Below are 26,459 nucleotides of genomic sequence, written 5' to 3'. Positions count from 1 at the left end.
ATTGCACAGTCTGGGAAAAAGGATATTTCAGGGGTGTAGAGAGGCTTTGTGTCCTGCTGAAGCATTGAGCAGTCTTGTAGCAAGGCTGGATGTTTCTTGCTGCATTTCTGAAAATATTCTGTCAAACTCCTCACGTTAGCTGAATGTAAGTTGTTGGAGGTAAAGTGAAATATTAAAAGAATGAATATTTTTTTCAGGGCATGTACCCTTGAGACAGGCAGGTACTGCTAATTCTCCCCAAACATCAGCATAGCAAGAACATGTGACCAGTGTTTAATGCCATCTATATATCAGGCAATTGTGCTTTGGACTAATGAACTTAGATTGTACCATTAATCTAACATCAGTGAGCCTGGTGAGGCTGGGTTCCTGGCAATTACCCTGCTTTTACAAAAAACAGTCATTTTTTAGAAAATGTGTTTGGTTTTTTCACATAATAGCAAATTTAAATGGAAATCTGTATAACTAGAAAGCTTAGTTAGGAACCCTACATTAAATACAAAAAGTGAGACAGAAATGAAATGTGTAAAGGCTTGTTAATACTTAGTGAAATCTCTCTAAACTCTTTTCTGTTTTAATATAGATTTTGTATTCTTCATGTCACTGTTCTAAAAATGGTCACATAAATGTTGCCATTCATAGTCAGACCCTTGTTTGTTTCTTGTGCCTTTATAAGCAGAGATACACAAATATTTTGGTGTATGTATATATGATCATAAATAAGGAAATAACCGGGCTTATGTTTGTGCATTACAGTGTTTGCCTTGCACTTTAATTCATTGTGCTTCTAGGAAATTTTGGTCTTGAAAAATGTTAGTGCACCAGTATAAACCTCCCTCATTTTGTCCCCTCATGTTCTTGTTCTTGCTTGGTACTTCTTTAAAAAAAAAAAAACAAAGTATGTTGAGACAATTTCACGGAACTCTGAATTTTTGTCTTTGCCACAGACTTCCTGTGTACCCTTGGAAAAATTGTTTACTACACTATGTTTTGATAGGGGTCAAGATAAATGTGGTTCTGGGAAGCAAGAAAGTATTAGATTATGTTTTCTCTAGTGAGAGGGCTCCATAATAAATCTACCAAACAAGTCAGGCACAGAAACTTGTCATGAACCCTAATTTGTAGGTACTGTTTAATGGGATGAAGTTGTCCTCACCAGCAGATCAGGGTATTTGTAAGAAACTGCACTTTGACATTTTAGAGACAACCTCAGCAGATGTTCAGGCAGCTGTCCAGGTGTCTAAAGATAATAGAAAAAATTCCAATCCAATGACATCAGTAGCAAAACTTTTATTGACTTCAGCAGGCCAAGATTTTACCCTGTCAGATCTGTGCTAACCCCTGTGAAGGGACAGCTCTCCACAAATGGATAAAGATGAGAAACAATTTTAGGGCACATCCTCTTGTATTATATTGTCTCTGCCTTTTCTGTTCTTCAAGAACTGGTGTGAATTCATATTTGAACATTTACCTTTAGTAAATATGTGAGACAAACACGTGTCTGTGAGAAAACCGAAGCATAAATGGCATTTCCTAAACATTCTCTTGGATCTTTTTCACTGACAGGTAATAAATGTGATATTTCCAGAATATTGATTTAAGCACTGTCAATGTCAGCATCTATGTTGTAATTTTTCCTGTTTAAAGATAGATACCACTATGTTTGATATCTCTCCTAAGCTTCCAAGAACTATTCAATCTTCTCTATGCACATCTTTTAAATAAAAAAATCATGACCTTTGTAAATTGTTTTAAGTGTTGAAAGAACAGAGAGCATGTTCCTGTTGAATTCAGAAAAAAGAAAAAGAGTAATGTCAGGTCAAAAGCTTATATATTGTACATCAAATCCTGGCACAATCCAAGAAACTTGAAAGGGCCTGACCTCATTTAGGGGATACAGTATTTCCTCCATTTTGTATTCTATTTCGTTTTTCTTCCAACCAACTACTCTTTATATTCTTCTTACCTGATAAAGAGAACTAACTCTGTGGTTCAGTAGAATTATTACACTAATAAGCACGCAAATATATATTTATTCATATATACACACATGGGTAGAAATTAAAGCTATTTTTTCTATTAAAACAGTGAGGACTGTGCTATTGCTACTGATGAAACATTTTGTGTTGTGCTGATAATGTGAAGTAAAGTAAGATTCCATTTTTTATCTAGAAGTTCATATCTGTGAAATTCAAAATAATAAAAACCTGTCTTTTGGAAACCAGATAGGGGGTTTTAGCCTTATGATATATACTTACCCTTTAAGGAGTCAGTAAGTTAAAAGAATATCCAGGTATAGTTTTTACACAGCATAAATAATTTGTGATGCAGCCATAACTATACAAGAAATACTTTTTACTGCATTTAAAGATGAACTTTATACTGCTTTACTTTAATAATTTTGAGTATCAGAATGAAAACAAGCTTTGGGACAGCACTTTGTACTAGAAAATACTGTCTGTAGCCAGTTAACACTTCAATTTTATTGTAATGTGAATCTTAAGCTGCAAGAGCTGTTCAGAAATTCTGCAGTTGCTGTTCACTAAAATACATTGTAATTGTGTTCACTTCAGCCCAAATTCAGGAAAATATTCTGATGTGAAAAATAATTTAGGATTTTATTTGGCCTTTATTTTAGACCTGACTGCAAACAAATAATTGTCCTAATAGCTTGGTATGAATGTGTCCCTGGAAAACAGCTACAGGTATCAGTACAGGCTGTTGTCTAGATAAAACATTTCAGGATCTTCCATACTTCTGGGGAAAAAAAGAAACAGAATGGAAAAAAAAATCACAAATTCAAATTAATCACCTAATTATACAAATAAAAATAATCTTTATTTGTAGTTGCTTTATTTTGTCTGGTTTGTGCATATATATACACACAGAAAACACATGTAAATACTGTTCAAAAGAGGGTCATATTTAAACTTATAAAATAGAAATTATTCTTAGGTGTATTTAGACTTGCATTTAAACATAGGGAGGGGCTATCTGGTTACAGCACAAGTAAGACAAATTTGATAATCTGTTCTAGAGAGCAATTTCATCTTAGTCTTCTCAATAAAAAAAGCTGTGGATAACGATTCAGAGAACTGAGCAAAAATTGCCCCATGTGGAGCCTCTGAGACTCATCCAAATCTCTTGGGTTTTCAAACTGTGTCATGAAAGTCTTGAGGGAAAAGATTTTGAGCTGATTATTTTATTTGTTTTCTTGGTTTTTCCTGCTTCCAGTTCAGACTGGAAAGCCTACAAAATAGTTACTTATTGTGGCGTTTTATCATTGGTGTGTTATGTCTTGACTTGCAAAAAGAAATAATTAGTACAAACAAAATATATGTAAGCCTTTTCAAATGTAAAATTCCAAGAGTTTTCCAAAAAACAATTTGTTTCTGGTTTGGTCTGAGATTAAATGAAATTATTTTTGTTTCAATTAAAGACTAGACTTTTATCAGTATAAGGCAACTCTGAGATAGATGAGTAATTGGTAGGGTTTACATGAGTGTTTTTAGTTGCCTGCTTGCATCTTTAGGAATTTATTTAGTGTGTTTAAAGGAACCCAGTGCTACCAAGAAGCACTAGAGGCTGAAATTCTCAGTTGCGTGCAAAAAGCACATTTGCCTTGCGCGTTAAGCTCTGCCGTTCTTACGCCGTGTAACTTTTCATAGGTCTCTCACTGGCATTGCTACAGGGATAAATTGCCCATGGGATGAGCTGCAGTCACAGCTGCTCCCCAGCAGACATCAGCCCTGGCTTGACAAAAAGGCATCGGTGGGTCCCTGACCCCAGAGAGGCACAGCAGAGGCTCCGTGTCGTGCGCGGTCACCCGGCGTTTTCTGCCCACAAGGAGCTGGCTGTGCCTGGCTCTGCGTTTTTGCATAAACCAGCAAACAAACACAGATTTTTTAAGAGCTTCCCATTACTGCACTCCAGGATGGAATCTCTCTGGCTGTAATCACTCCAACTTGTTTGTAATTTGTCTGGGTTTGGTTGAATTTTAAGCAGTTTATCAGCTTGGTTTTCCTCATATACTGACCAGACTGTTATTTCATATAAACACGATCAGTGAATCATTTAGGCTGGAAAAGACCATTCAATTCATGAAGTTCAACCATTAACCCAAAACTGCAAGTCCACCGTCAATGGTATGAAAATATCCTATTGATGATAAGAAAATAATAGCAAGCAATGAGTAATTAATGCATTTTATACTTGCCTGTGGAAAAGTTGTAAATCTGTACAGTTCTTTCCCAAAGCAAAGCATCTCTAAACTGATTGCTGACATTACAATTCAAAATCAGGCTGTAAATACTACCAGACTTCCAAGGTTTGTCCTGAGCCAAATACCTTATACACAAAATTCTCCCAAAAAGGCTGTATCTTTATAAGCCAAGCTACTCTAAGAACCACCAAAGAAAGAGAAAATATACAACTATATTCATTATTTGATTATCCCATTAAGCCACACACAGGATCAGACACCTCAAGGCCAAAAAGGGACTTGTAGACTTGCAGGCCAATAAATATCATGTTGCCACTACTTGTAACATATTTTAATGTGGCATTTATTCTTATAACCTGGCATTTGCTAACTACAGGATATTTAATAGGATTTTCAAGTGGAATTCAGCATACATGATTTGTTCATCAGCAAATTCTGGGAAAATCAATACTAACTAAAAAGTGCTGGGTTAAAAGGCAACTTTAATTTTCTTCTAGTGGATATTGTTTTTTCTGTATTGTAAAAGCCATGCAAAAATTGAGGAACAAAATTATGTAGGGGAAAAGAAAGGGGGGGAGAGGGGGAATATCACCTGCACTTTTATATGTGGAAAAGCCTAGATAATTAGCTATTTGCAAAAATACCTGTGATGTTGTTCAGGCTCTCATTAAGGTCTCAATAGATGGACCTGGGGAGAGGATGCTTTCATAAAGAGAAATGAGGAAAATAATAAGAATAAAAAGGGCATGTGAGGGGGGAGAGAAAATACAGCCTTGAAGCCTGGTTTAGCTGAAACCACACCATCCACAGATGGAATACACTTGGCTGGTTTTCTCATACCATCCCAGCCAGGGAGGAAAGCAGCAAAAAGCAAACAAAAAGCTCTTCCAGGGGTATAAGGCTATGCCTGCTCTTTTTGATATTGTTTCAAAGCTCGTAACTGTTTTTCAGTCCCCAAAGTGATCAGGGCTTAATAATGAAGACTGAAATTAAAGAGCTGAACAATGTGAACTCTGAAGTCAACTCTTTGCTCTTGATAAGAGGGTGGCATTGTGTATTTGTACCCTCAGTGCTGATAAACACTCCATGAAGCTCCACAAATGAACCTAGTTTTGTTTCAATGTTCCTGTATATGCTTAGCCTGCTCTCCTCTCTGCTCTTGGACTGTGAAGAGCTCATGGATATAAAGGCAAAGTGTAAAAGTAGCTGGTAGAAAAGTACTACTGATTTCCAGTGCACTTTTCCCATTTCATGCGTCCCCACTTTCCCGGAAAACTTTCAGTGAGGCATCACTGAGGTGTCTATTGAAAGTCTCCTCACCTTCCTTATCCCTTTAAAATACCTTCTCAATTTTGGTGTTTTCAAAATCTAATTTTTCTCCTTTTTTTCTCCAGTTCTTGTTGGCAATTTGCTTTCATAGACATCTGTTGTATATTAATTACTATGTATGTTAGCTTATATAAATAGATATTTTTATGAAATATGCAGAAATGGAATAAATAATTTATGGCCTTGTACTGAAGTGTATCTGCAAAGTGCTTACTAGGAAGGACCAATTAGGTTTGGTAAGTCCTTTTCCTTCCAAAACAATTCTTGTCTTTTAAAAGTTTGAAAGAATAAGTTGTTGGTTGGTTTCAAGGCATCTGTTTAATTTGTTTAGCACAGAAAGTACAGTTGAAAAACCAGTAGCTACAATGACAGCCTAATTTTACTTTGTTCCTCTTCAACATTTGTGCACATCAAGATATGAGGATTATATTCTCTGAATTGTGTTCAATTGTTAAGAAAATTATGTGGAACTAAAGAGTAAGGAGAAGTATGAAAAGGTTCTGCTGCAGAATTGGTTGGTAAAAGGCAACAAGGAAGGCCATGTGGAAGGATGTTTGCATAATTATTGAGTGGTGGCACACGGAGTGAAGACAGCTCTGAGATTTGATGGCTGAAGTCACAGTAAGTTATTAAGGGCTGTGAAAACGGGGACAAATAACTTTTGAGTGATATAAGAGAGAGGAGGAACCCGGGACAGATCCAGAAAACATAGAGAAATCTGAGTGTAGGAAAGTCAGAGGAGGAGAGAGAGGCCAAGAGCTAATGTGAAGGAGGGTGGGTAGGGAAGGCAGCTGGCTCACAGGGATATGGAGAGACAAGAGGAGAGAAGGGCCTGATGCCGTGCTCTTCTAAGACTTTCAGGATTGCCTAATTAAATCAGTGCAGTTCTGATTTGAACCAGCTGAGGGTTTGGCTAACTGCTCCTGATTCTACCTCTTTTGTAGGAAAGACACTTGAGAGTGAGAGCTGTGTGTGTATCTACTTTACACACAAAAAAAGGGAAATTCTAGGATTTCTAGAATAAATAAAGCCCACCTGAAATTTGCCAGGATCAAGGCATTTCTGTTCCCTACACTGAGTGTAACTGAGCTGATGCTCAACCCTTACTGAGGAATGATTGCTTTGCAAAAATGTGTGTTGCAAGACTGTAAAGTTACAATAGTAATCTGATATTTCTACCAAAGTATTCAACTGTTAATCATTCTGTACACATCATCACATATTCACAGAATGAAATAGGGATATTAAGAAAAATATTTTTTTTCTATGTAACTGAAATGAAATTGAAATATACAGCTGGGCTTGTTAACAGTTTCTTAATTAAGAGGGGGAAAAGTAATTAAAACACATTCTGCTTTCCATAGCTAACTTACCAGAGGATAATTCTAGTTGAAAAAATACATTGTTGAGTTGTGCTTGTGCTTTGAAGCCACGGAGAGAAACGGAGTTCACATACCAGAGTAGTCAGTCCCAGCCAGTTTCTGTCTCCAGCATATCAGCTCATAAAATTCCCTGCCTTTTTGCAATAGTAATAACACAGTGCATTCTTTAACTTGCAGATTGAACAAGAAAAATTGGATGTTTCAGGTCAGATTTTTTCACACAAAAGACCTAATTAATAAGTGTGTATCTAGAATCCTCCACAATATATAATCTGCATTGTCAGAATCTGTGCTATTGATGATTCCGAGATTGTAGAAAGCCTCTGTCTTTCAGCCCCGTTGCCAAAGGCAGAAGCCATAATTTGTCTGTGCTGTTTTCAAGGTTGTTTATTCTGTTTATCTCTAACATGTTCTGCTGCCCTGCCGCAGCTCTGTCCTGCAGGGCAGCGTGTGGGGCTCTGCCCTCAGTGGGATGTTACAAACATTAAATACCAGAAACTCCCTGTGCTGGATTTACAATAATGTGCCAATATCTGTCACCTACGTTGAACAGTGTGTCCCCAGCCTAAACCAATAGAAAAATGCCAACACTACAGAGGAACATGGAGGGCATGAAGAAGAAGAAAAAGGACAAGACACAACCAGTTTCCTCCATCTTGCCCCCTTTGAACCTCTAATCTAGAATCCAAAAATTTTACTTTTGCACCCGTGCTACACTTAATTATTACTTGTATCAAACACTCAGAGCTTGTAATTCATCCTGTAAGATTGAAAACTGTTTTCCATGGCCAGAGATCACAGACAGTGTCTCTGGGGGCTCTGTACAGGGGGGTTCCTGCCCCCCTGCCAGGGTCCCAGGCCTTCCAGGGCAGCCAGAGGGAAGCTCTGGATTCTCACACGGCATTTGCTGTCTTAAATGTCTTCTTGTATGTACAAATTTTCCAAGTTTCTACTGCTCCCTTGGTATGCCAAGCCCGTGTGTAGGTTCAGGGCTGTATTCTCCCTTTGACTTCATCATGTAGTCCTGCACCTACTGTGGCAAGATGGGGACTTCAACAAAACTTGGTACATTTAGGCAGGAACTTCTGCCCTGGATGTGCTTTAAAGAAGGGTTTATCCATGTTTGGAATACATGATTCAGTAAATGGGATGTAGTCTCTTCTTTTAGTGGCTTTCAAGATGCAAAGCGCCTCTTCCTTCTTACTCATAGAATGTGTACATATGGAATGGGTCAGGTTATCACAGTAATTTAGATAGTCTCATGAGATTTTTCAGAACCATGTATCCATCCCAACCTAGTTAGATGGTCTGATGCACATATTTGGAAATCCCAATGGCCTTTGTATACCAATACCATCATGGTATTTGTCCAGAGACAAAGATGATGTCTGGATCTGAGCATCTGCAGGAATAAAGTGAAGCATTGGGTGGTCCAACTTGAACTTGGACTGTAGCTTGAAAAAGCTTTAGTGATAAAAGAATGAAGGTGGAGCTGTTGATGGCTTAATCTCAAGTTTTCCACAAAGTATGTGTTTGTGAAAAATCAGTCTTTGGTTTGAAATGGTTTAAAAGACATGGCTCTTGTGATTATGGATATCTGCTAACACACCATTTGACAAACCAAGTGTTGGTCATAGGACAGAACTGGGCTAGCAGCATAATTTTTTGTCTTAGACTCTGTTTTCCTTAAATCTTTCTTTGCAATTGCAATAACATAAAAGAGCTTTACCAAGATTTTTCAAAAGAGCTCAGATTTTTTTCAGGTTTCCCCTCTGATTATTGTAGCACAAAATTCTAGCCATGACTGTATTTTTTGGATGCTCCACAACATGCCCAGTGGCTAAGATTGAATTCTTTTTCAGGATGCATTTTTCTACTGTTCTCAGGTGGCTATTTCTTCACTTGAAAAAGATTCAGTTGCCTATCCTTGCCACTTTGGAGATATTTTTTCCATCAATTGCAACCTTTTCACTGAAGACCAGAGACACTCTAGCTTTCCATTAGGAGACAGGTCAAAAGTACCACTTCTCTGAACTGCAGGCAAGAAAGGGACAGAGCTTGAATTACCACAGGCAAAAGCTGTGTCTGCAGATGAGTGATCTTGCAGTAAGGTTAAAATTATTTTTCGTCTTCTTCTGTCAACCCCTCCTGGGATGTTTAGTTTAGACTTTTCTCTAAAATATTACACTGGGTAGAGATTTAACATGACAGACTATCATACCTTATTTCGATCTGGGCCCATTTCTGGTTTTAATCACACCATTGTGTTATGTGTGTGAATGAATTTCTGGAAGTACTGGAACTCTGACTCTGACAAGGTATAGACTAATGCATCTTGGCAATGCTGAGATTCCAGTCCATTCTTTTACACTGTGTTTTTTTATTTAAATTTTTAAAAAATTAAAAATCAGGGGGAAGGCTGTGTCTTAGGATTCAAGTTGGAGGATCAGGCTTTGATGGGTTTTGGATTTTTTTTCCAGTGAGCCATAGGAGAAGCTAAACTGATACAGAAATGATTTGGGATCTTAAGGAACAATAAATACACAATATGTCATCTTAATGCTCTTAACATATTTTTGAAGATAAATTATTACTAATGTGTTAGTATTAGTTCTTCTATTGCCTGATTAAAGAGTTTATAACATTATGGTGAGACGACAGGCTGCTAGTTACTTCATTCCCAGTGAAATATAGCCTGATATTCAAAACCAGAGGCCTGTGTTTGCCAGGTCTTGCTCTATAGGAGAGATCCTAATCTCAGTAAGATAAACTGCTTAAATAAAAGTTGATGAAAGAACAGTCCAAAGACTGGATTATGCTCTAACAGTTTTACAGTACTTTGCTTTAGCACAATTCTGTGCTTGTGTCCTTAGGGAAGTCTAAACTATTCAGTGTTTACAGAATTGTATTAATCTTGATTTTTGCCAAGTTAATTTCTGTTCAGTATTTGTATATTCATTTTTATTTTGTACTGGGAAGGAATTATGGGGAAAGGGTTAAGAGCGTGCTTGCTCTTCATCTGTTTTAAATCCATAAATGTGAGCCCCTGTGCTGTTTCTAGGTTTCAGATTACACTCTGTGATTTATAGGGAAAGGCTGTTCTCCACAAGTTGAAATCCCATGTGTTTCTCCACTATTGTAAAATAACAAATCCTAGAGAATGCTTCCAGTTGCAAAAATTGCAGTTTTGAAATACATTTGTAACTGCCTTTTTTCCTCTCAAGTGATGGCTTTGACAAGGAAAGTGAAGTCCCCTTGTCCTAATGCCATCTTTCACCATTTGCCGGGCTTTTCATTGCAGCTTGCAGAAACCACAGCAACACCCTCGCCTTTGCAGCCTTCTATCAGTTTATTTTTGGAGGCTACACCCACTAAAAAGTGCAGCTGTGAGAAGACACTTATATCACTGTGCATAAGTAACATCCAGAGCCCCTACAGAGATGGCAGGCCAGGAGCCAAGGTGACCTAACAGTCCATCAGCTCCCAGGCCCTTCTGTTATCCCGTGGTGGACACAAGAGCAGGGTTTGACTTTGTGTTTTCAGTGGATTGCTGGGACAATGGTGGGGGGTTTGGATACTGTTTTATTTCAGAATTTAGTGCTTAGAAAGAGCTTCACATGGCAAGTTCCACCTTCTTTTCATTAGAAGCAGGAGAATTTGCCGATCACCTCTGTAATGAAAAACCTCATGGAAAGTGTTAAGACTTCTGAAATAGTATGATCACTTAATTTGGTAATTATTTAAATATTGGTATTCACATCAATGGCCTGTTCCTTTCAGGTATTTTTCCTGCTGTAGTTCCTGTCTCTGGAACAGGAGATCTGCTTCATTTTTTCAGTCACAACCATGCAATGACTTTCCTGTGTGTTGAACAGCTGAGATACTCACTCAACTTTGCCGTGGTAGAGTAGTTGAATTTGTGAAGATGTATAAGTGACTCTAACCTTCTTCTAATCCTCTTGCCTGTGACTTGCTTTACAAATAAGGGACCATGTTTTTTACATCCATGCAGCATTATTGAAAATACACATATCACTGAGATGTGGTAAAAAACTGAAGAGGATTCTGGCTAAAGTCATTGTGTGAGGTTTAAATAATGCAATATTGCTTTGACCTATTATGGATCCTCTATGAGCTATATCAGTAGCTGACCCAATGAAAGCTTAATTCTTTTGTCTCAAAACAAAAGGTTAAATGGGATGGCAGCTGTAGTACCACAAAATGAGTCCTAATTAAGAGGTAAGATACAGCATATGTTAAGTTAGCATGTGTTATGTAGAATTGAAGCAAATAATTTATAATAGAAACATACATTTGAGAAATTTCAATGGGTTACCTCCTTTTGATGCTTGTACGTCTCATATTCAGCATTAGATATTTTTGTGTACAGATTGTATCTGAGGTGCATTCTGAGCAATGCAATTTAAGCCAAATAAAAAAGTCAAACTCAGTCTTGAGTTTGCAGGGGCCTTGTAGTTCCCTACAATGAGCACAGCAAAAAGCTACTGTATAGTGTGAGCAACTTCTCGAGCATAAAGAAGTACTGTAACATCAGCCAGTTAAATATTCAAAGGTAATTGTAAGTTTAATAGGCAAAAAATAGAGAGGCAAGTAGCCAGGGGAAGTATTGTTATTTCTTCCTTGTGCCTCCGAGTGTAGCCCTGCATTTCCTTGTATAATTCAGAGCTATAAATGAAAAGATCAGCAAAAAAATATTATTTGTAATCTGAAAAGATGGCTTTTAACCAGAGGAGGCAAAATAATAATGCCTGCGGCTTCCTGTGTGCACTGAACAAAAAGCTCTGTTGTATTCTGAATTCAGCTTCCTTAGAAAAGGAGTTTAATGTGTCAGACTGTATCTGTAAGAGTGCTGTACATTATTATTTACTTATCTGTGATCTCATTTGTGTCTCGCTACTTTCAAATTGCTTGGCCTTGAAACCGTGTGAAAAAGCAGCAGCCTTCTAACTCAAAAAGATGCAGAGAGTGAAGAGCTGAATAAAGGTTCCCTGTGATTTGATATGGACATTGATATCAATTGATGTTTGATAGTGACATCACGAGAGCTGTGAAAAAATCTTGGTTCTGACAAAATGGGAGCTGGCTTGTATATTTTTCCTGCTTTCATTATGTGGCTTTTCAGTCCCATCCAAAGGTAATTTTGTCTCCCTATTTTTGCCCCGTGTTCTTTGCACAACTCTTCACGTCCTAGTAACAGGCATAAGTTAAAATGGAATTATGAAAATATACAGGAATGGCAATTAAGGATGTGCAAGAAATCTCTGGCTATTTCCTGATTTCCATACAAACTATCCCTGTAAGAGTCGAGTTCTTAGCTACTATGACTGTGGAGCAGACCACAGAGGAAATATCTTGTTGCTACATGCCATAAGTTCTGAAAACCTATACCTGATCTTCCTTCTAGATTCAGCAATTTGTCTTTGTTCTAGACATACAGCATATTGGACCATTTCCCTCAAGGAAAGATGGACAAATTTATGTGTGACACTCCAAAATCCTATGCTTTTTAGTTATTCTGGGTCCTCTTAGATCTATTTGGAAAACTTTTTGTTTGTTTGTTTGTTTTTGTTTAAACACCAAAATCCCCCCAAAGGAAATGTTATTTCTTAAACTTGTCCTTTTTTGTATGTCTGCTAAAAATCTGCAAGCCAAATCGAGCTAAGTCACACTATCTGTAGAGAAAAGAGGATTGCTATAACTACATGAAAGGATTTCTCAGTTAAACCCATTACTTTTGAGAAGGGAGACATGAAAGCTGTTGTAGAGTAAAATATAAATCCATTAAAAGATGACTGTGGTTTTAAAATTACATATTTTAAATAAAAAAAGACCAACCACATATAGTTGGGAAATTACATAGTGGGTGAAGAAGAGTACAAACATTAGTTCAACTTGAGCTAATTCCCCATGGGCCAGTGTTCACAATTAGTAAATAATCAAATTGTTTACTGGCTGAAGGGTTCACCAAAAGCCTGAATTTGACATTACTCCTGCAGAGCAATTTTTAAATTTAGAATCACTGATACTCCTACAGATGTCAGCCCCTGCATTCCCCTAGGTTAGGAACAGAAATTACATTATAAGACATGCATTTAAGTCAAAGAAATGTTTATTTTTGAAGTTAAACCCTTGAGACTTACTGTTCTATAGAAATTATTCATCAAATGTCTTCATAGAAATAATTAGCTATTGTTGTTGAATTATTCAGTGCTTAGATGAACAAATTCATTTGATGAAATCTTACCCGTTCATAACTAATTTACAAGCATGAACAGGAGTTCAGCAGATCTAGATCTTTCATAAACAGATTGTTTGCCAGTAATTACTAAAATGCCTTTGAATGCTGAGACCAAAGAAATTTTTCAAAGCTAGCTTACGTTCTGTTTGTGATTCTTCTTGTTCTGTTTGTATCTATTTTTTCAGTAGTTCCATTGCATTTAAACATGTGAAGACACCAGTGGTGAGAATCATGGGGGGATAGATGGATTCATCCAAATTTGATTTGTTTTGTCACTAGTTTCTGACTGGGCTTACACTGAAAATGTTATGGGAGAATTTAGTAAATTCCTGAAGGGAGCCTACAGGAAAGATGTAGAGATACTGTTTACAAGGGCAAGTAATGACAGAACAAGGGCAAATGGCTTCAGACAGAGTGGGTTCAGATGAGGTATCAGGAAGAAATTCTTTTCTGTGAGGGTGGTGAGACACTGGAACAGGTTGTCCAGAGAAGTTGTGATGCCCCATCCCTGGAAGTGGTCATGGTCAGGTTGGAAGGAGCTCTGAGCCACCTGGTCCAGAGGAAGGTGCCCTGTCCACAGCAGGGGGTTGTAACAAGATGATCTTTAATGTCCCTTACAACCCAAACTATTCTGTGGTTCTTTGTAAACTAAGCCCATTTAATTAAACTTCAGATGTGTAACTGTTCTGCTCTTCAAATGCCATCATACTTTTTTTAATGCTTCTGGGCAACTTTTACTAGTTTATCCTTAAAATAGTTTTTGCAAATCATTTATGGGCTGGGCTACATATAGAGAGCCCCCACTAAACTGATCCTAATGATGACAAACAAGAGTTGCTAAACTAACAACAAATGAAAGGAGAAACTGCTGGGTAGTCTACAATATTAGAAATAATCAGTGATTCAGATTTTATCCCTGGGTATGGCGATCAAGTATTTCCTGTTCCAGAATACACAGCTATGCAACCTAATCTCTTCCAATTTTCAGCATCTAAAATGTAGCTCAGTGCAGAGAGATTTCCATCAGCTGGGAATAGGCAGGGAATGACAGGATAAGCTTGAGCCACAGCAAATTCTATACCTAAAATGCCTGGAGGACTAAGGATGGAAGATTTCATTAGACTTAAATGCACTAATGAAATGGATTAATGTAGTTACTCTGAATCGCTTCTACCAGATTCTGTGACAAGGAATGCTTTTCAGGGCCTGAATGGAAAAAAATACTTCAGTTCACATGCAAAACATATGATTAAAAACTGATGCATTAAAGATAAAGCTCAAATCTAAATAATAATTACTGCCAAAAGCTTCAGGCCAACCAACTTCAGTCTTCTTTCTTACTACTTTACCCTGTCCCAAGTCAGAAATTTAAGATGACTGCAGAGAATTTAAACAGGTTTTAAAAACTGAGCCTGACTTCAAATCAGTATTAGGTTTATTGAGAAATGGGCATTTTGTAAAAGAATTATAAATCTGTGGCTCTCTCCAACTGCATTTTCATTCCTGTTTGACTCATTCTGAAAAGCCAGCATTGACTTTTAGCTCTGATAATATCAGCATCCATGTGTATTCGGAGGTCTGTGCCAGACATCACAGTCCTGGTAATGAAATGTTCTGCACATGAACAAAAAGGCAAGTGTTATAAATAGGAAATTAGCACCACCTTTCCTCTGCCCTGTTGCTTTAATATTTCTGTTAACACTAAACCAATATGTAGAACACCTTCCTGAGATGAAAAGGGAAACAAATTTCTAATCTAATTACTAAGGGTTTGATATAAAATTTAGCAGCTTTGTAAGAACAATAAATATTTCTAATTAATAATTGCTTTTCCTTTGATTCTTTATCAAAATAAATCTATTTCAGAATGGGGATTAATCTTGTAAAACTTAATTTAAAAAAAGGTTTTATTTGTCTTGAATCATAGAGCAACTGAACCATGCATCTGCTTAGTTCCTTTTCCATAAAGCCATACAATTTTGGCAACTAAAAAGTTTTAGCCTTTGTCCCAGAGCTTTCTTCTGGGGTGGCACTGCATGTGCCCTGGCAGGAAGAAGGCAGGTGGGTCCTGACTGAACAGTGACATTCCCAGTGAGTGTGGGACTGGGGAATGAGCCACAGCTTCTGAAACCTACTGAGGTTTTGGCTGATTGTGTTGGGGAAAATGAACAATATGTAGTCAAATGAAGAAAAGTCTGAATTGCAACAGTTCAGAGCATTTATTAATGTATAATAACTTTCCAACCAAATGGGAATGTTAGTTGAATTATGTAAAGTATTTAATGATGCTTGTTTTCCAATTTAAGTGAAATTTCAGTTCAGATTTCTGATGGACTGATGATGAGATCAGATTTCCTCCAAGTGACTGGTTGTAGGTTAAACATCTTAACAACTAAAGGAGGCAGGAAAAACTAAGGATTTCTTGTCATTTAATTCTGACAGGCTTTCTTTTTTAATGTGGGTGCTCAATCCATTGTATTTTATTGCCAGTTTTTTTCATCCTCATTTCTTATGCTTTGAATAGTGCCTGAATCCACAGCAGGTTGTTTTTCAGTGCATGTACAAAGCAGTCCTAGTTTAGACCTGCAAATAATGTAGGTGTGTATGAATCTGTTGTCCCTACTAAAACCAGGATGGTCTTCTGTTGTTGAATTGTTACATCCTTCTTCATCCTGAATTCCTGAGGGTTATAACAATGCTGTAGATTCCTTGGTGGCTTCAGGACCTAATTCTGTGAGTTTAAGTCCATGAGAAATGTCACATAGCATATGTTGTATTCAAGGTGATCTTGATATCCGCTTCATATTGAGAAAGAAAATTACTGATAGCCAGTGAAAGCTATTGGCAGTTTGTCTGTAGAAGGGTGCAGGCTGAGAAGTTGTCCAATATGAGAAATAATAACTTTAGCTTGATTTTAAAGGCATTCTATGTATATTACATTTTAAGGTAACATGCTGCTGGTTGTTAGAATCAGTCAAGTAGTGTTTGGCACGTTCCTTCAGATGTCAGTTATGATATTAATGGGTATGGTGACAATGAAGCTCAAAGCTTGATGAATGCTTAGGGGGGGAAAATAGTTTTGTTTCCAAAAGAGCAAAAGGCCTGCTGATGCTAATGCATTTATCCAACAAGCTTTCCCCCCAAAGTCATGCAAAACTAAACATCTGAAAATGGGGGACTGCAGTTGCATGAGAGCTTAGCTCACACAGCTGCACTGCAGCAGAAAGGCTCTCTGGAGCTGCCCAGCAGTCCCTGAAAACCCTTTCTAAGCTTCCATCAGAGAGACAGAGGCTCACTGTGCACATCACTGCCTCTCCAAAGGGTGTCTCCTGCCAGCTGTGGGAATGGACAGACCAGCAAGGTGAGGTGCTGTGCTCTGGCAAGCACCCTCAGGTGGGGTCATTTCCAGCCACACTCCTAAAAAAATAAAGTTTTCACAGAACTGGGGGCAGTAATGCATTGAGCACCTATTTGACATCTAAGCGTGCTCCATGTGCCCAGAGGCTACAGACAGCCCCTCTGTAACCAAAATTCAGAGATGTCACAAGTGGCTGAACAAACAAATATCACCAGTTAATGGTTAAACTCTCAATTTACTAAAGCTTTGTTACCAGTTTGCCAAAGAGATCAAACAGTCGTGAATCATAACCTTGGCTACTAATTAAATCCTTTATTCCCTTCTCTCATCACAGAAGCATTTAATCTTGGGGAATCAGGACAGCCTGTTGTGCAGCATAGCATTTTACAGCATAAGCAGAAACTAGCTTACTGTAAGGCTTCCTACTGGAGCTAGAAATGGGAAGGATTAAAATGAGAATATTAACTTTCCCTCCTGGCATGGTAGCTCATGTTAGCACTGAAAAATGATTGATGGTGAATAGCTGCATTGGAAAATCATTTTGATTATGTAGCTTTGTTAATTCACTGAATGGCAAATACCATTTTTATTATCCACCGGCCTTGCTTATAGATGGGACTTGCCCTCTAGATAGAGAATGAGGGATTTGGTGTGCTCTACTGGTGACTGGCTGTCCCAAAGAAAAATGTTTTACTCAGAAATAATGGACTGTGAAGAACACCCCAGAGGAAATGAGGCATAAACCAAAACACTACAAGCAGTTTTATGGCAATTCAAATATATTTCTATTTGTCAAAATATGTTTTTGTGTGCTTATATGTATAGGATATATAGCTGCATGATATAATACCTTTGATATTTACTAGAAAATTAAACAGTGTTTACCTTTTTGGCTCCCATCTCTGTGAAGCAGAACTTAAAAGCCCAAACACTTTATTTCCTTCAGGTTTGGGGGAAGTCATCCAAGTCCTTAGCAGCAGAATGATGCAGCACAGACTCACAGAACAGGGATACCCTGAACTAGCATTAGGCTCACTCAGTCCACTGGGAACTGATCCAAACAAACAGCCACTCCAGTCAGGAGTAACAAATTCCCACTTTTGTAACTTGAACCGTGATGTTGCAGTCAGATCTGTGGGAGCAGGGGCCTGGAGACTGTGTCTCGAAGACACCTCAGGAAGGTGTAAGAGGAAAAAAGCTTCTTATGCAGATCTAATTGCAGGCTTGGTGCATAATTATTGAGGTACAGATGACTTATATAAATACACTTAGGAGTAGCCATCTGTAGACCTACAGTGAATAGCTGTATGTTATTAGCTTAAAAAGCAATGCATTTTGTGCTATTTCTGGAGAAAGTAACCTTTTCTGAACAATTTCTACAACAGAAAAAACCCACCTGAGTGGCAATAGCTAAAAGTTGGAAATTATAGCTCTTTTTTAGTTCTACTTTTGACTTTGCAAAATGCTGTTTTCTTACTAAAAAGTGTGAGTTTTCAGAAGAGAAACACCCCAGCTACACCTCTTCAGAGCACAGACATCCACCATTTGTACATGCAGAACTTTTCTTTACTGGGCGAGATCTATCATGGGGAAACACCTGAATACTACGAAAATTCCAGGTTATATTTAGATGCAGAGGCTTGAGTGATACCATGCTATAACATGCTAAAGACCCAAACTTGCACAAACTTTTATATAATTTAAGTATATTTCTCCATCCCTTAGTGAATATGAATGCTGTCATGTTCAGTATGGAGAGAAAGCACTGCAAGGTGACATCTCATATGCCATTCTATCAGTATTACTACTAATAAGTTTATAAAGATAAAATATCTGGAACACCTCGCTGCTTTTGCAGCTGCTCCCCAAAGCCATCACTAGAAGTCTGTTTGGTAAGAGAGTTAGAAACACTAGATGTTCATGCAGTTAAAAAGGAAATAAAGATGGTGCTGTAATGTCATCCAAGTGCATCTTGGCAAGAGTAATAGAATGAGCAATCTGAATTATTGGCTTAATGTGTGATATTATATTTTAATGTTAAGAAGAAAATGCATCATTTTTGCAAGCTTTGAAAAATTTGAAATAACTGTTGGTTTTAAGGCACTGTTTGAAAAATAACATCAGATTCTATGAAAGTCTGTCATTTAAAAGCACAATGAGGAAATTATTTTCTTTTTATTCTGTTGTCTGATCATATGCACATGCACAAAGAGGGGCATATATTTTTTAAAGACCTGTCAGATTATTTTGTCATTATATTTACTCCATTGAGGAGTAAATGCATATGTATATGTTACATTCAGCAACCAATAGATTATTTGGGTTGTTTAGTAGACAACAAATCAAAGATCTTTCAAGTGTTTTTCATTTAAATAATTATTTGGGAAAAAAAATCCTGCAAGTGAAGAAACATGTTGTATAGAAATTGTGGGGTGAACACATCAAAAAACCCAAAGAAACCAAAAAATCCTAAAAACTGAAGTGACTGTATAAAAGCTGTTCATGGCTGGATATGCAGAAACTTGAGAGTTTGGGGATTTTTTTTGTGGAAATGAAAGTGGGAGGGATGCATGGAGGTTTGCTTAGCCACAGAAGGAGGTTATGTGGACGCCTCCTTTAGCTGTGGAATGGGTGCAAACCTGGTGTGGGTCAGATAAAACCCTGGATTTTCAGAGCCTTCTTGAGAGGTGAGGAAGGTCAGCAGAATGGGGTGTTGTGCTGCCAGGCTGGATCACAACTACTTACACTGCACGTTGAGGAGTGCCGGGGAAGGGTTTTCTGCAGCCTGTGTATTTCTTGTCTGGATGGAGATGCTCTTTCCCACCCTCACCCTCCTCGTTTTTTCCACAGGCTGCGGGAACACCACCGTGCTGCCATCAAGGTGATTCGGAGGATGCAGTATTTTGTGGCAAAAAAAAAGTTCCAGGTGAGTTGTGAATAGAAAGCTCCGTTTCTAAATAAACCCTTTTATTCTCCTGATTCATTGTCTCTTTTAGAAACTTAAGAGAGACTAACGCAATTCATTTCAGTAATGGTGATCTACACCCACTATTCTCTTCCTCCTTCAATAAGGCAGTTGTTTCACAGCAAGTTAGTCAGCAATGGATGCGCTGGAAATAGGCTAAACTCCCGAAATGCAGTCTGAATTAAAATGTTATTTTCTGCTAATGGACTTGACCCTTAGCCCTCTGTTATCACTGTCTCTTTCTGGCAGTGCAAACATTCTCGTATGTCTCCATTAATTCTGAGCTCTGTGCTGCTTTCATGCCCAGTCAGTAGGATTAGAGATTAAAATACTACCTCAGTCTTGTTTCTGTCCCTTACTCAATGATAATGAAGTCCTGATAAGAAACCAAGGTGGAAATTTGTTACTGTATTGGAAGGTTTCTCATTTCTTCTCCCTTCTCCCCTCTGCATAGTAGGAGACCTTCTTCCCAGTTAGTGAAATACTGATTCTCTTTCCTTCTCTGGCCCTCACTGATACATTTCCCATGTGCCACTCCACTTGCTGTAGTCTTGTGATATCATAAGCATTTAGCAGTAGCTAATTAACCTTGTTTCCTGGTCTGAATAAAAAATTCTGACTGCAAACTTTCTAAAAATCTATTTCATTAATCCAGTAAAAACACTTGTCAACTGCCTTCAGCTTGATTTAAACCAGGTGAATGTATATATAGGTAATAAGTATATTACCTTACTTAAAATTAATTAATAAGGGATAATCTCCAGAGAATAGACCTCATAACTGGAAATGCAAAGGATGACAGGGGGTTAACTGCCTAAATCCATTTTCATACATGACCTAGCTACTTCTGCTTCCAATAAACCAGAAAGCTATCCTACCTTTAATCTAGACCCTCCAAAAAGGAAGAGTGTCTTTTCTCCTTCAAATTTGAAGGCTACAAAATTGAAGATCAAAAAGGTCATGATAATGATGATGAGGATGATGATGACTAAAATTCCAGTATATCTGTCTGTAAGGCAAAGTTTGCTGCTGTTAGAATACCACAATTCTGATTTCCTTGTAAAAATCAGAAGCATTGCCTGAATTCTTTAGCAAATTTCTACTTTGAATATTGTAATTTTTACTAAAATTCTTGAGCTAATTTATGGCTAAAGTTCTCTGAGCTTGTCAGAATATTGCTTTAGTTATGTATAATGTATTCAGATCAGCACCATTTAGGCTGAAATGTCCCATGTCCAGAGTTTTCTTGAAGAGAGGGCTTTCAGAAAGCTTCTACTAGCACATATCACCTTTTATTATCATTATTAGACTGAAACTAAGAAGGCACATTGTCTCAACTACTTGAAGGTAATATATATAGTCATTTTGGTAAGAAGTTTCTTAGCACTTGTTGGTCAGCACTTAAAACTGGGCAAGGGATGTGTGTACTGCTGTTGTGGGAATTGCCTAAATGTGGCCAGTTCCATTAAAATCTAATTTATTTTCATTCTAAAACTTGATTGTGGTCCTTTGCTCCATGGTAATTACTGAATCACTGCTCTCATAAATTTAGATCATAAAATATTTGCCATGGTATTAACTAAACTGCTTAATAACAAGAAATCCTCATGTTGTAGATCTACCTCCCAAGTGGTATTTGTCAGAAACAGATTTTGAAAATGCCTGAACACTGTGTGCAACATTATCCACCTGGCAAATGAACGAAACTCCCCTGCGGCAGATGATTTGATAGAAGCTGAAAAAGCATTTGACTGAATAGAATGGGACTATTCAGTTCAGACTTAAAACTTGTTTGTGCTCGGTATCTCGGTTGCTAATCTGCCTTCTCAGTTGTACTCTCACTTTTGCATCTGCAAAAGGCTCAGTCCTGGCCATCTACAAAACCCCTGGGCAGGGCTGTCTCCCATCTCTCCTCAGCAGTCTTCCTTCATCCTGAATGATCCATATTAGCTGCTACTAAAGAACTAAAAATGTCATTTGGCTGAAGTGGAGTGGATCTTAGGTCTCTACTCCTGTGTACAAGAGATATGCTGCTGTTTCTTCAGAAGCAGAATCTCCAGTAGGAAAGCAGGGGAATATCTAATACTTCTCCATAATTTCTGAATATAAGGTCATGATCAAACTTAGAAATTTGCAGAGCACCAAAGGTACAGTTTTCCAAAGCACCCAAGTAACTTGATGCACGAAGTCACCTTGAAATTCAAACCACAAGATGATTTTGAAAATCTCTCCTGTTATTAAGCGATAACCACTGTCATTATTCTTTCATCAAAAGTTGTAAATCTGTTCTATGCACATAAAATAATCATAAGTAATTAAACTTTTTTAGCATGTGCCAAGTAATGACTATACTGTTCCTAATAAGCAGACTAATGTAATGTCCAAAAATAAGGTAAAGCAGAAGATGCATTTTAAAAATTTATCTTTCAGCATTTAAGAGGTCTGTACAGCTCATTTTTAGTAGGTGTTTTCCTTCTGAGCTTTAAATTTATGTAAAAAATAAGTTCCAAAAGAAGAAAATTCAGATATTTTCTTCCTGTAACTGTTGAAAAAAACCCACAACAAATCCAATTTCATCATTGGGCTATTCATGCTTAAAATTAGCTGGAACACTAAGGAAGGCCAGTACTTTAAAGGAGTATTTTCTAGAGATGCCTCTGAACCTTTTAGGAGTACAGGATAGGAAGAAGGAGAGGAAGAGGAAAATTTTGCAAAATAGGTCCCAGCATGAGCTCAGCATGGTTCTTAAACTATACCAGCTGTTTGCAGGACACACCTGTAGGCCTAAATTTGACTAGATGTATTTTTTAAAGGGCTCAGTTAATAACAGGGGGTGATAGAAGGACAAAAGCCAGTTAGAAAGCAAAGCCTTCCTGTTTAAAACGAAATAAATAAATAAAACAAATAAAGAAAAGCTAAACGGATACAAAGATTTTCAAAGGACATGACAAGTCTTTTTAAAGTATCATTTCCTCTTTTAAAAAAAGAGAGACAAATTTAGGCTGTATTTAAAGTCAAGGTTTTAATATAGTCCTTAGGAGGATGCCCATGTATAACCCATGAACCCAGCATAATATTATAACAAATTAATACCTTTTTTATGGATGTGTTTATGTTCTCGTAAATTATGTAGGACTGTTTCAAATTCTATACAAATGATCACATTCAACACAAGTCCTGTGCATCAGTGAAGATTAATGACCTATGGCTAAGGGAGGATTTTATTGATTATAGGGAAAGCAAACTTAGAAATTAATGCTTTTCTAGGCTTCTTCACCTAACCTACCAAAAATGAACTTTATGTATTAATTGTAAAGCAGATATTTTTTGACATAATGTAATATTACAACTGAATTTCAGAAAAAAAAATGGCCATACTCAGTTACCCCACTTGCTTGATTTATGAGTAATGAACCTTTGTTTTCTGATTATGAAAGTTTCTAGAAGTCTTAAAACTCATGTACATAGATGCAGCTGTGATAGCCATCAGCGATACAGTGACCAGGCATTTGTTCTGATTTCCCATTTTCATTTTGAAAACTTTAAAAATTTTCTTTCCATGTAAATTCTTCCATTTGAGTAAATTAATTTCCTTCTAAAATAGCTTTTTAACTTGTGGGATGATTTTTACCATGGCAAATATTCTATACATAGCATAAATTAAAAATACAGGTTGCAGTTCTACCAATGACATAACTGTTGCTTGATTGGTTACAATTTCCCTGGAAAATCTTACATTTATAGTCTTGTAATTTACTATATTATATGATTCATATGAATTGTGTGTGTAATCTTTTCTAATCTCCATACTGGACTGTACTAAACTATGTATTTCAGTGTCCTGTGCTTCACAGGGTGTTTTGCCCACTTTATTTGATACTACCTGGCTGCATTTCCCAGAAATTCCCCTTTCCCAGGTCTGCCTTCTGCCCATGCAGTTCCTAGGGAACAACAGCCAAAGCCAGTGGTGCACATTTAATATTTGGCATTGAGTTTTCTGCCTTTTAAAAACTTCCATTTATGATGGGGGAAAGTCTAACACATTTAAAAAGAGTTTTGCCATGAGTTTCACTTAATTAGCAGAGGATCAAAAATAAGGAGGAGAAGCTGTGGAGTTGTGTTATGACATGTTTTGTTATCATTTCACAATGTAATGGTTTGTCCCTAGGTACCCCCATATTCAGCTTAGTTTGTCCCTATTTTTCCCACCTTACCCTGGGTGTCAATCCTCCCCCAAAGTGCCGAGTCATTCCCTTGGCCCCTCCCAGGCGCCCTGTCCGTCACTCGGTGTCCCCGCCCATACATCCAGAACCTTCCATCCTGGGTGCCGGGTGATTGGCCAAGGGCCTGGGGCCCCGCCCATATCCATCCCTCATTGGCTCCCTTATGTGTCTGTCTATACAAGAGCCACTCCCCTTGTGCTCCCATTGGCTGATCGAGTCCCCTCCTCTCAGTATATAAGGTGTTGCAAGCGCCCTGCTGGGGCTCTTGTTAGCTGGCATTGTTCAGGTGTTGTTGGGCCCTGCTGGGCTACAATAACCTTTGGATTCAGCCCCTAACAAGAGACTCTCTTCTTTGCTACGCCGTGGGATTTCAGCTGCGCCTGTCAGACCCACAGAGCACTCTCCAAAGCCCTGCTGGGCTCAGCAGAGGGTGCTTCCATTTGCCCTTCTCGCCCCATTGGAGAGATAGCCAGGGCAGAAAGGGACTGAGAACTGAGACCTGGGGCGAGAGCATGGCAAGAAGCAGATAAGGAAGGCTGTGGGACTGGCTTCTGCTTCTATTTTGTACTAATCTGTTGCCTGCTGCAGGTTTTTTATATGGTCAACATCAAGAGTATTTTCATATGGAAGATCAGCTTTCAATATGAAGCAGTTACAGAAAAATCAGTACTGACTTAAATACCCAGTCTTACTCAGAAGTTTAGCCTCATTTGTATAATGTAGTTACTCCAGGTTTTTAATTCTTGTTTTAAAGAGAGAGAAACAGCTCTGTAAATGAAAAACAGGTGGGGAAATAAACTGTGTCAGACTCCTGTGTCAGAGTATGAGGATGGCAGGAGAAAGCTCTGCATCTTTATTACTAAACACCTTTTCTGAACCGGCAGTTTTCAAACTTGCAGATTTCTCTTTCGCTTAACTATAGCACAAAACAAATCTAAGAATTTTTTTTTTTTGTTAATATTATCATGTTTGCAGTGTTAGTCCGTGGAAAGATTTACAAGCTTATGCCATGGCAGGATCATATTTCTTTCTTTGTGGATGTTAGTTACGATTTATATGTGTGTAAGCAGTTGGGATGGTTGTGAATTCTTCTGTGCTCCTTGGTTAGATTGAAGTAGTTCCCAGTCCTGCTTAGCCTTCCACTAGAGAGGATCCCACATTCACCCAAGGATTGCAGTTGATGTGGGGAATCTGGGAGACTGAAATACAGTTTGTTTGATAGAGTGATGTTACTAAAGGAATCACTCCTGAAATGTGGGAGCTACTTCCCAGGCAGGTGCAGGGGACTGCCTGAAGGTGCCACAGTCTCCACAGCTTGTTTTTGTATGGTATCCCACTTTCCTTTGGCTTAGGAAGAAAACAGTATTTATGGCATGGAATTGAGGAAATCCTGAAGTTTGGGAAATAAGATAAAGAAGAGCAAAGACAATTTTTGAAGTTCAGGTGACAAAATACTTCAAAAAGGATGCAAATTTTGGTATCTTAGAAGCTACCACCAAAAACGCTTTTCCTTGTTCTCAAACAATGCAAGAAAAGAGAAGTTTAACTCAGTGTTACCAAGGTCTTTAAAGAACCTTGAAAATTATCTGCAGAGTTTCTATAAACAGCATAACAAATGAGTCAGAAATCATAGAATAATTTGGGTTGGGAGGGACCTTCAAAGGTCATCTAGTGCAAACCCCCTGCTATGAGCAAGGACATCTTAACTCAATCAGGTTGCTCAGGGTCCCTCCCAACCTGACCTTGAATGTTTCCAGGGATGAGGCATCCAAAAGTTCTCTAGGCAGCCCATTTAAGTGTCTCACCACCCTCACACTTAAGAACTTCTTCCTAATAGCTAATCTAAACCTGCCCTTTTTCAGCCTGAAGCCGTTTCCTACTTGTTCTATCACTACAGACCCTTATAAATATTTGTCCCCATCTTTTTTAAAAAAACCCTTCAAATACTGAAAGGATGAGGTGTCTCTGGAGCCTTCTCTTCTTTTGGCTGAACAACACAACTCTCTCATCCTGTCTATAGCAGAGGTGTTCCAGCCCTCTGATTATCTTTGTGGCCTCCTTTGGACTTGTTCTAACAGGTCCATGTCGTTCCTGTGCTGGGAACACCAGTTCTGGCACTGATTGGACTCTAGATTCTAGATGTCAGATTAAGATACCTTTAATTTGTTGCTACCCTTCAACATGTTTGTTCACTTGCTTTCCAGTTAGTCTTGGTGTCTTACAGGTAGATACTATTGCATTTATATTGGTACTATTGCCTCTGTGCTACACAGAAGTTGTTTTATGAATATGTCAGATGAAGTCTTTCCCATGTATGAGGTGCAAATTACAGACACAGGGCATTTCTTGCACCAGTGTTTCCCAGCAGTTTTGGAAGCTCAGCCAGTCTTTCTGGAAGAGGAGATCAGTCATGCACCTTCCTCTAGGACTGTGTTTTAACTTCCCATGGTGAGACCTGAACTGTGAGCCTCAGCTGCTGACTGAGAACAGGGGTTTGTGCATGTGCAAGACCTCTTTATTTTTCAGTGGCTGAGAAGTATGAACCTTATTTCCAGAAGGAACTAGAGTGTACACAGGCTTCTGAACAAAGTGTGAGATAAACTTCTTTTGGCTCCAAGTTCTTTTGAGCTCCAGTTCAGTGGATTATCTCTTGGAAGGCATACAGACCTGCAGTAACAAAAAGGTGGATGAAATGAGAACTGTCAGAATTATTACACCAAA

General features: G+C 38.1%; 1 protein-coding gene and 1 long non-coding RNA gene across 6 annotated transcripts in view; one reads left to right on the top strand and one right to left on the bottom strand.

Annotated features, from left to right (window-relative positions):
* The window catches only part of KCNQ1 (potassium voltage-gated channel subfamily Q member 1), a 332,319-nt gene that overhangs the window by 202,842 nt on the left and 103,018 nt on the right, over positions 1 to 26,459 (top strand). For all 5 annotated transcript variants that reach the window (XM_085581509.1, XM_077784257.2, XM_085581510.1 and 2 more), the window contains one exon: positions 19,401 to 19,476. In XM_085581509.1, the coding sequence (XP_085437635.1) occupies positions 19,401 to 19,476 (76 nt within the window). The remainder of the gene's footprint in view (positions 1 to 19,400; positions 19,477 to 26,459) is intronic.
* LOC146767311 (uncharacterized) overlaps positions 7,780 to 26,459 on the bottom strand; it is a 49,119-nt gene continuing 30,439 nt past the window's right edge. Inside the window, exon 3 of the long non-coding RNA XR_014955974.1 lies at positions 7,780 to 26,405. This is a non-coding gene — a long non-coding RNA (uncharacterized LOC146767311). The remainder of the gene's footprint in view (positions 26,406 to 26,459) is intronic.

This window comes from Lonchura striata, chromosome 5 (genome assembly GCF_050655825.1).
Source record: "Lonchura striata isolate lonStrDom1 chromosome 5, ASM5065582v1, whole genome shotgun sequence".
In the NCBI taxonomy this organism is placed as follows: Eukaryota; Metazoa; Chordata; class Aves; order Passeriformes; family Estrildidae; genus Lonchura; species Lonchura striata.
This window is presented reverse-complemented; position numbering and strand designations above follow the sequence as displayed.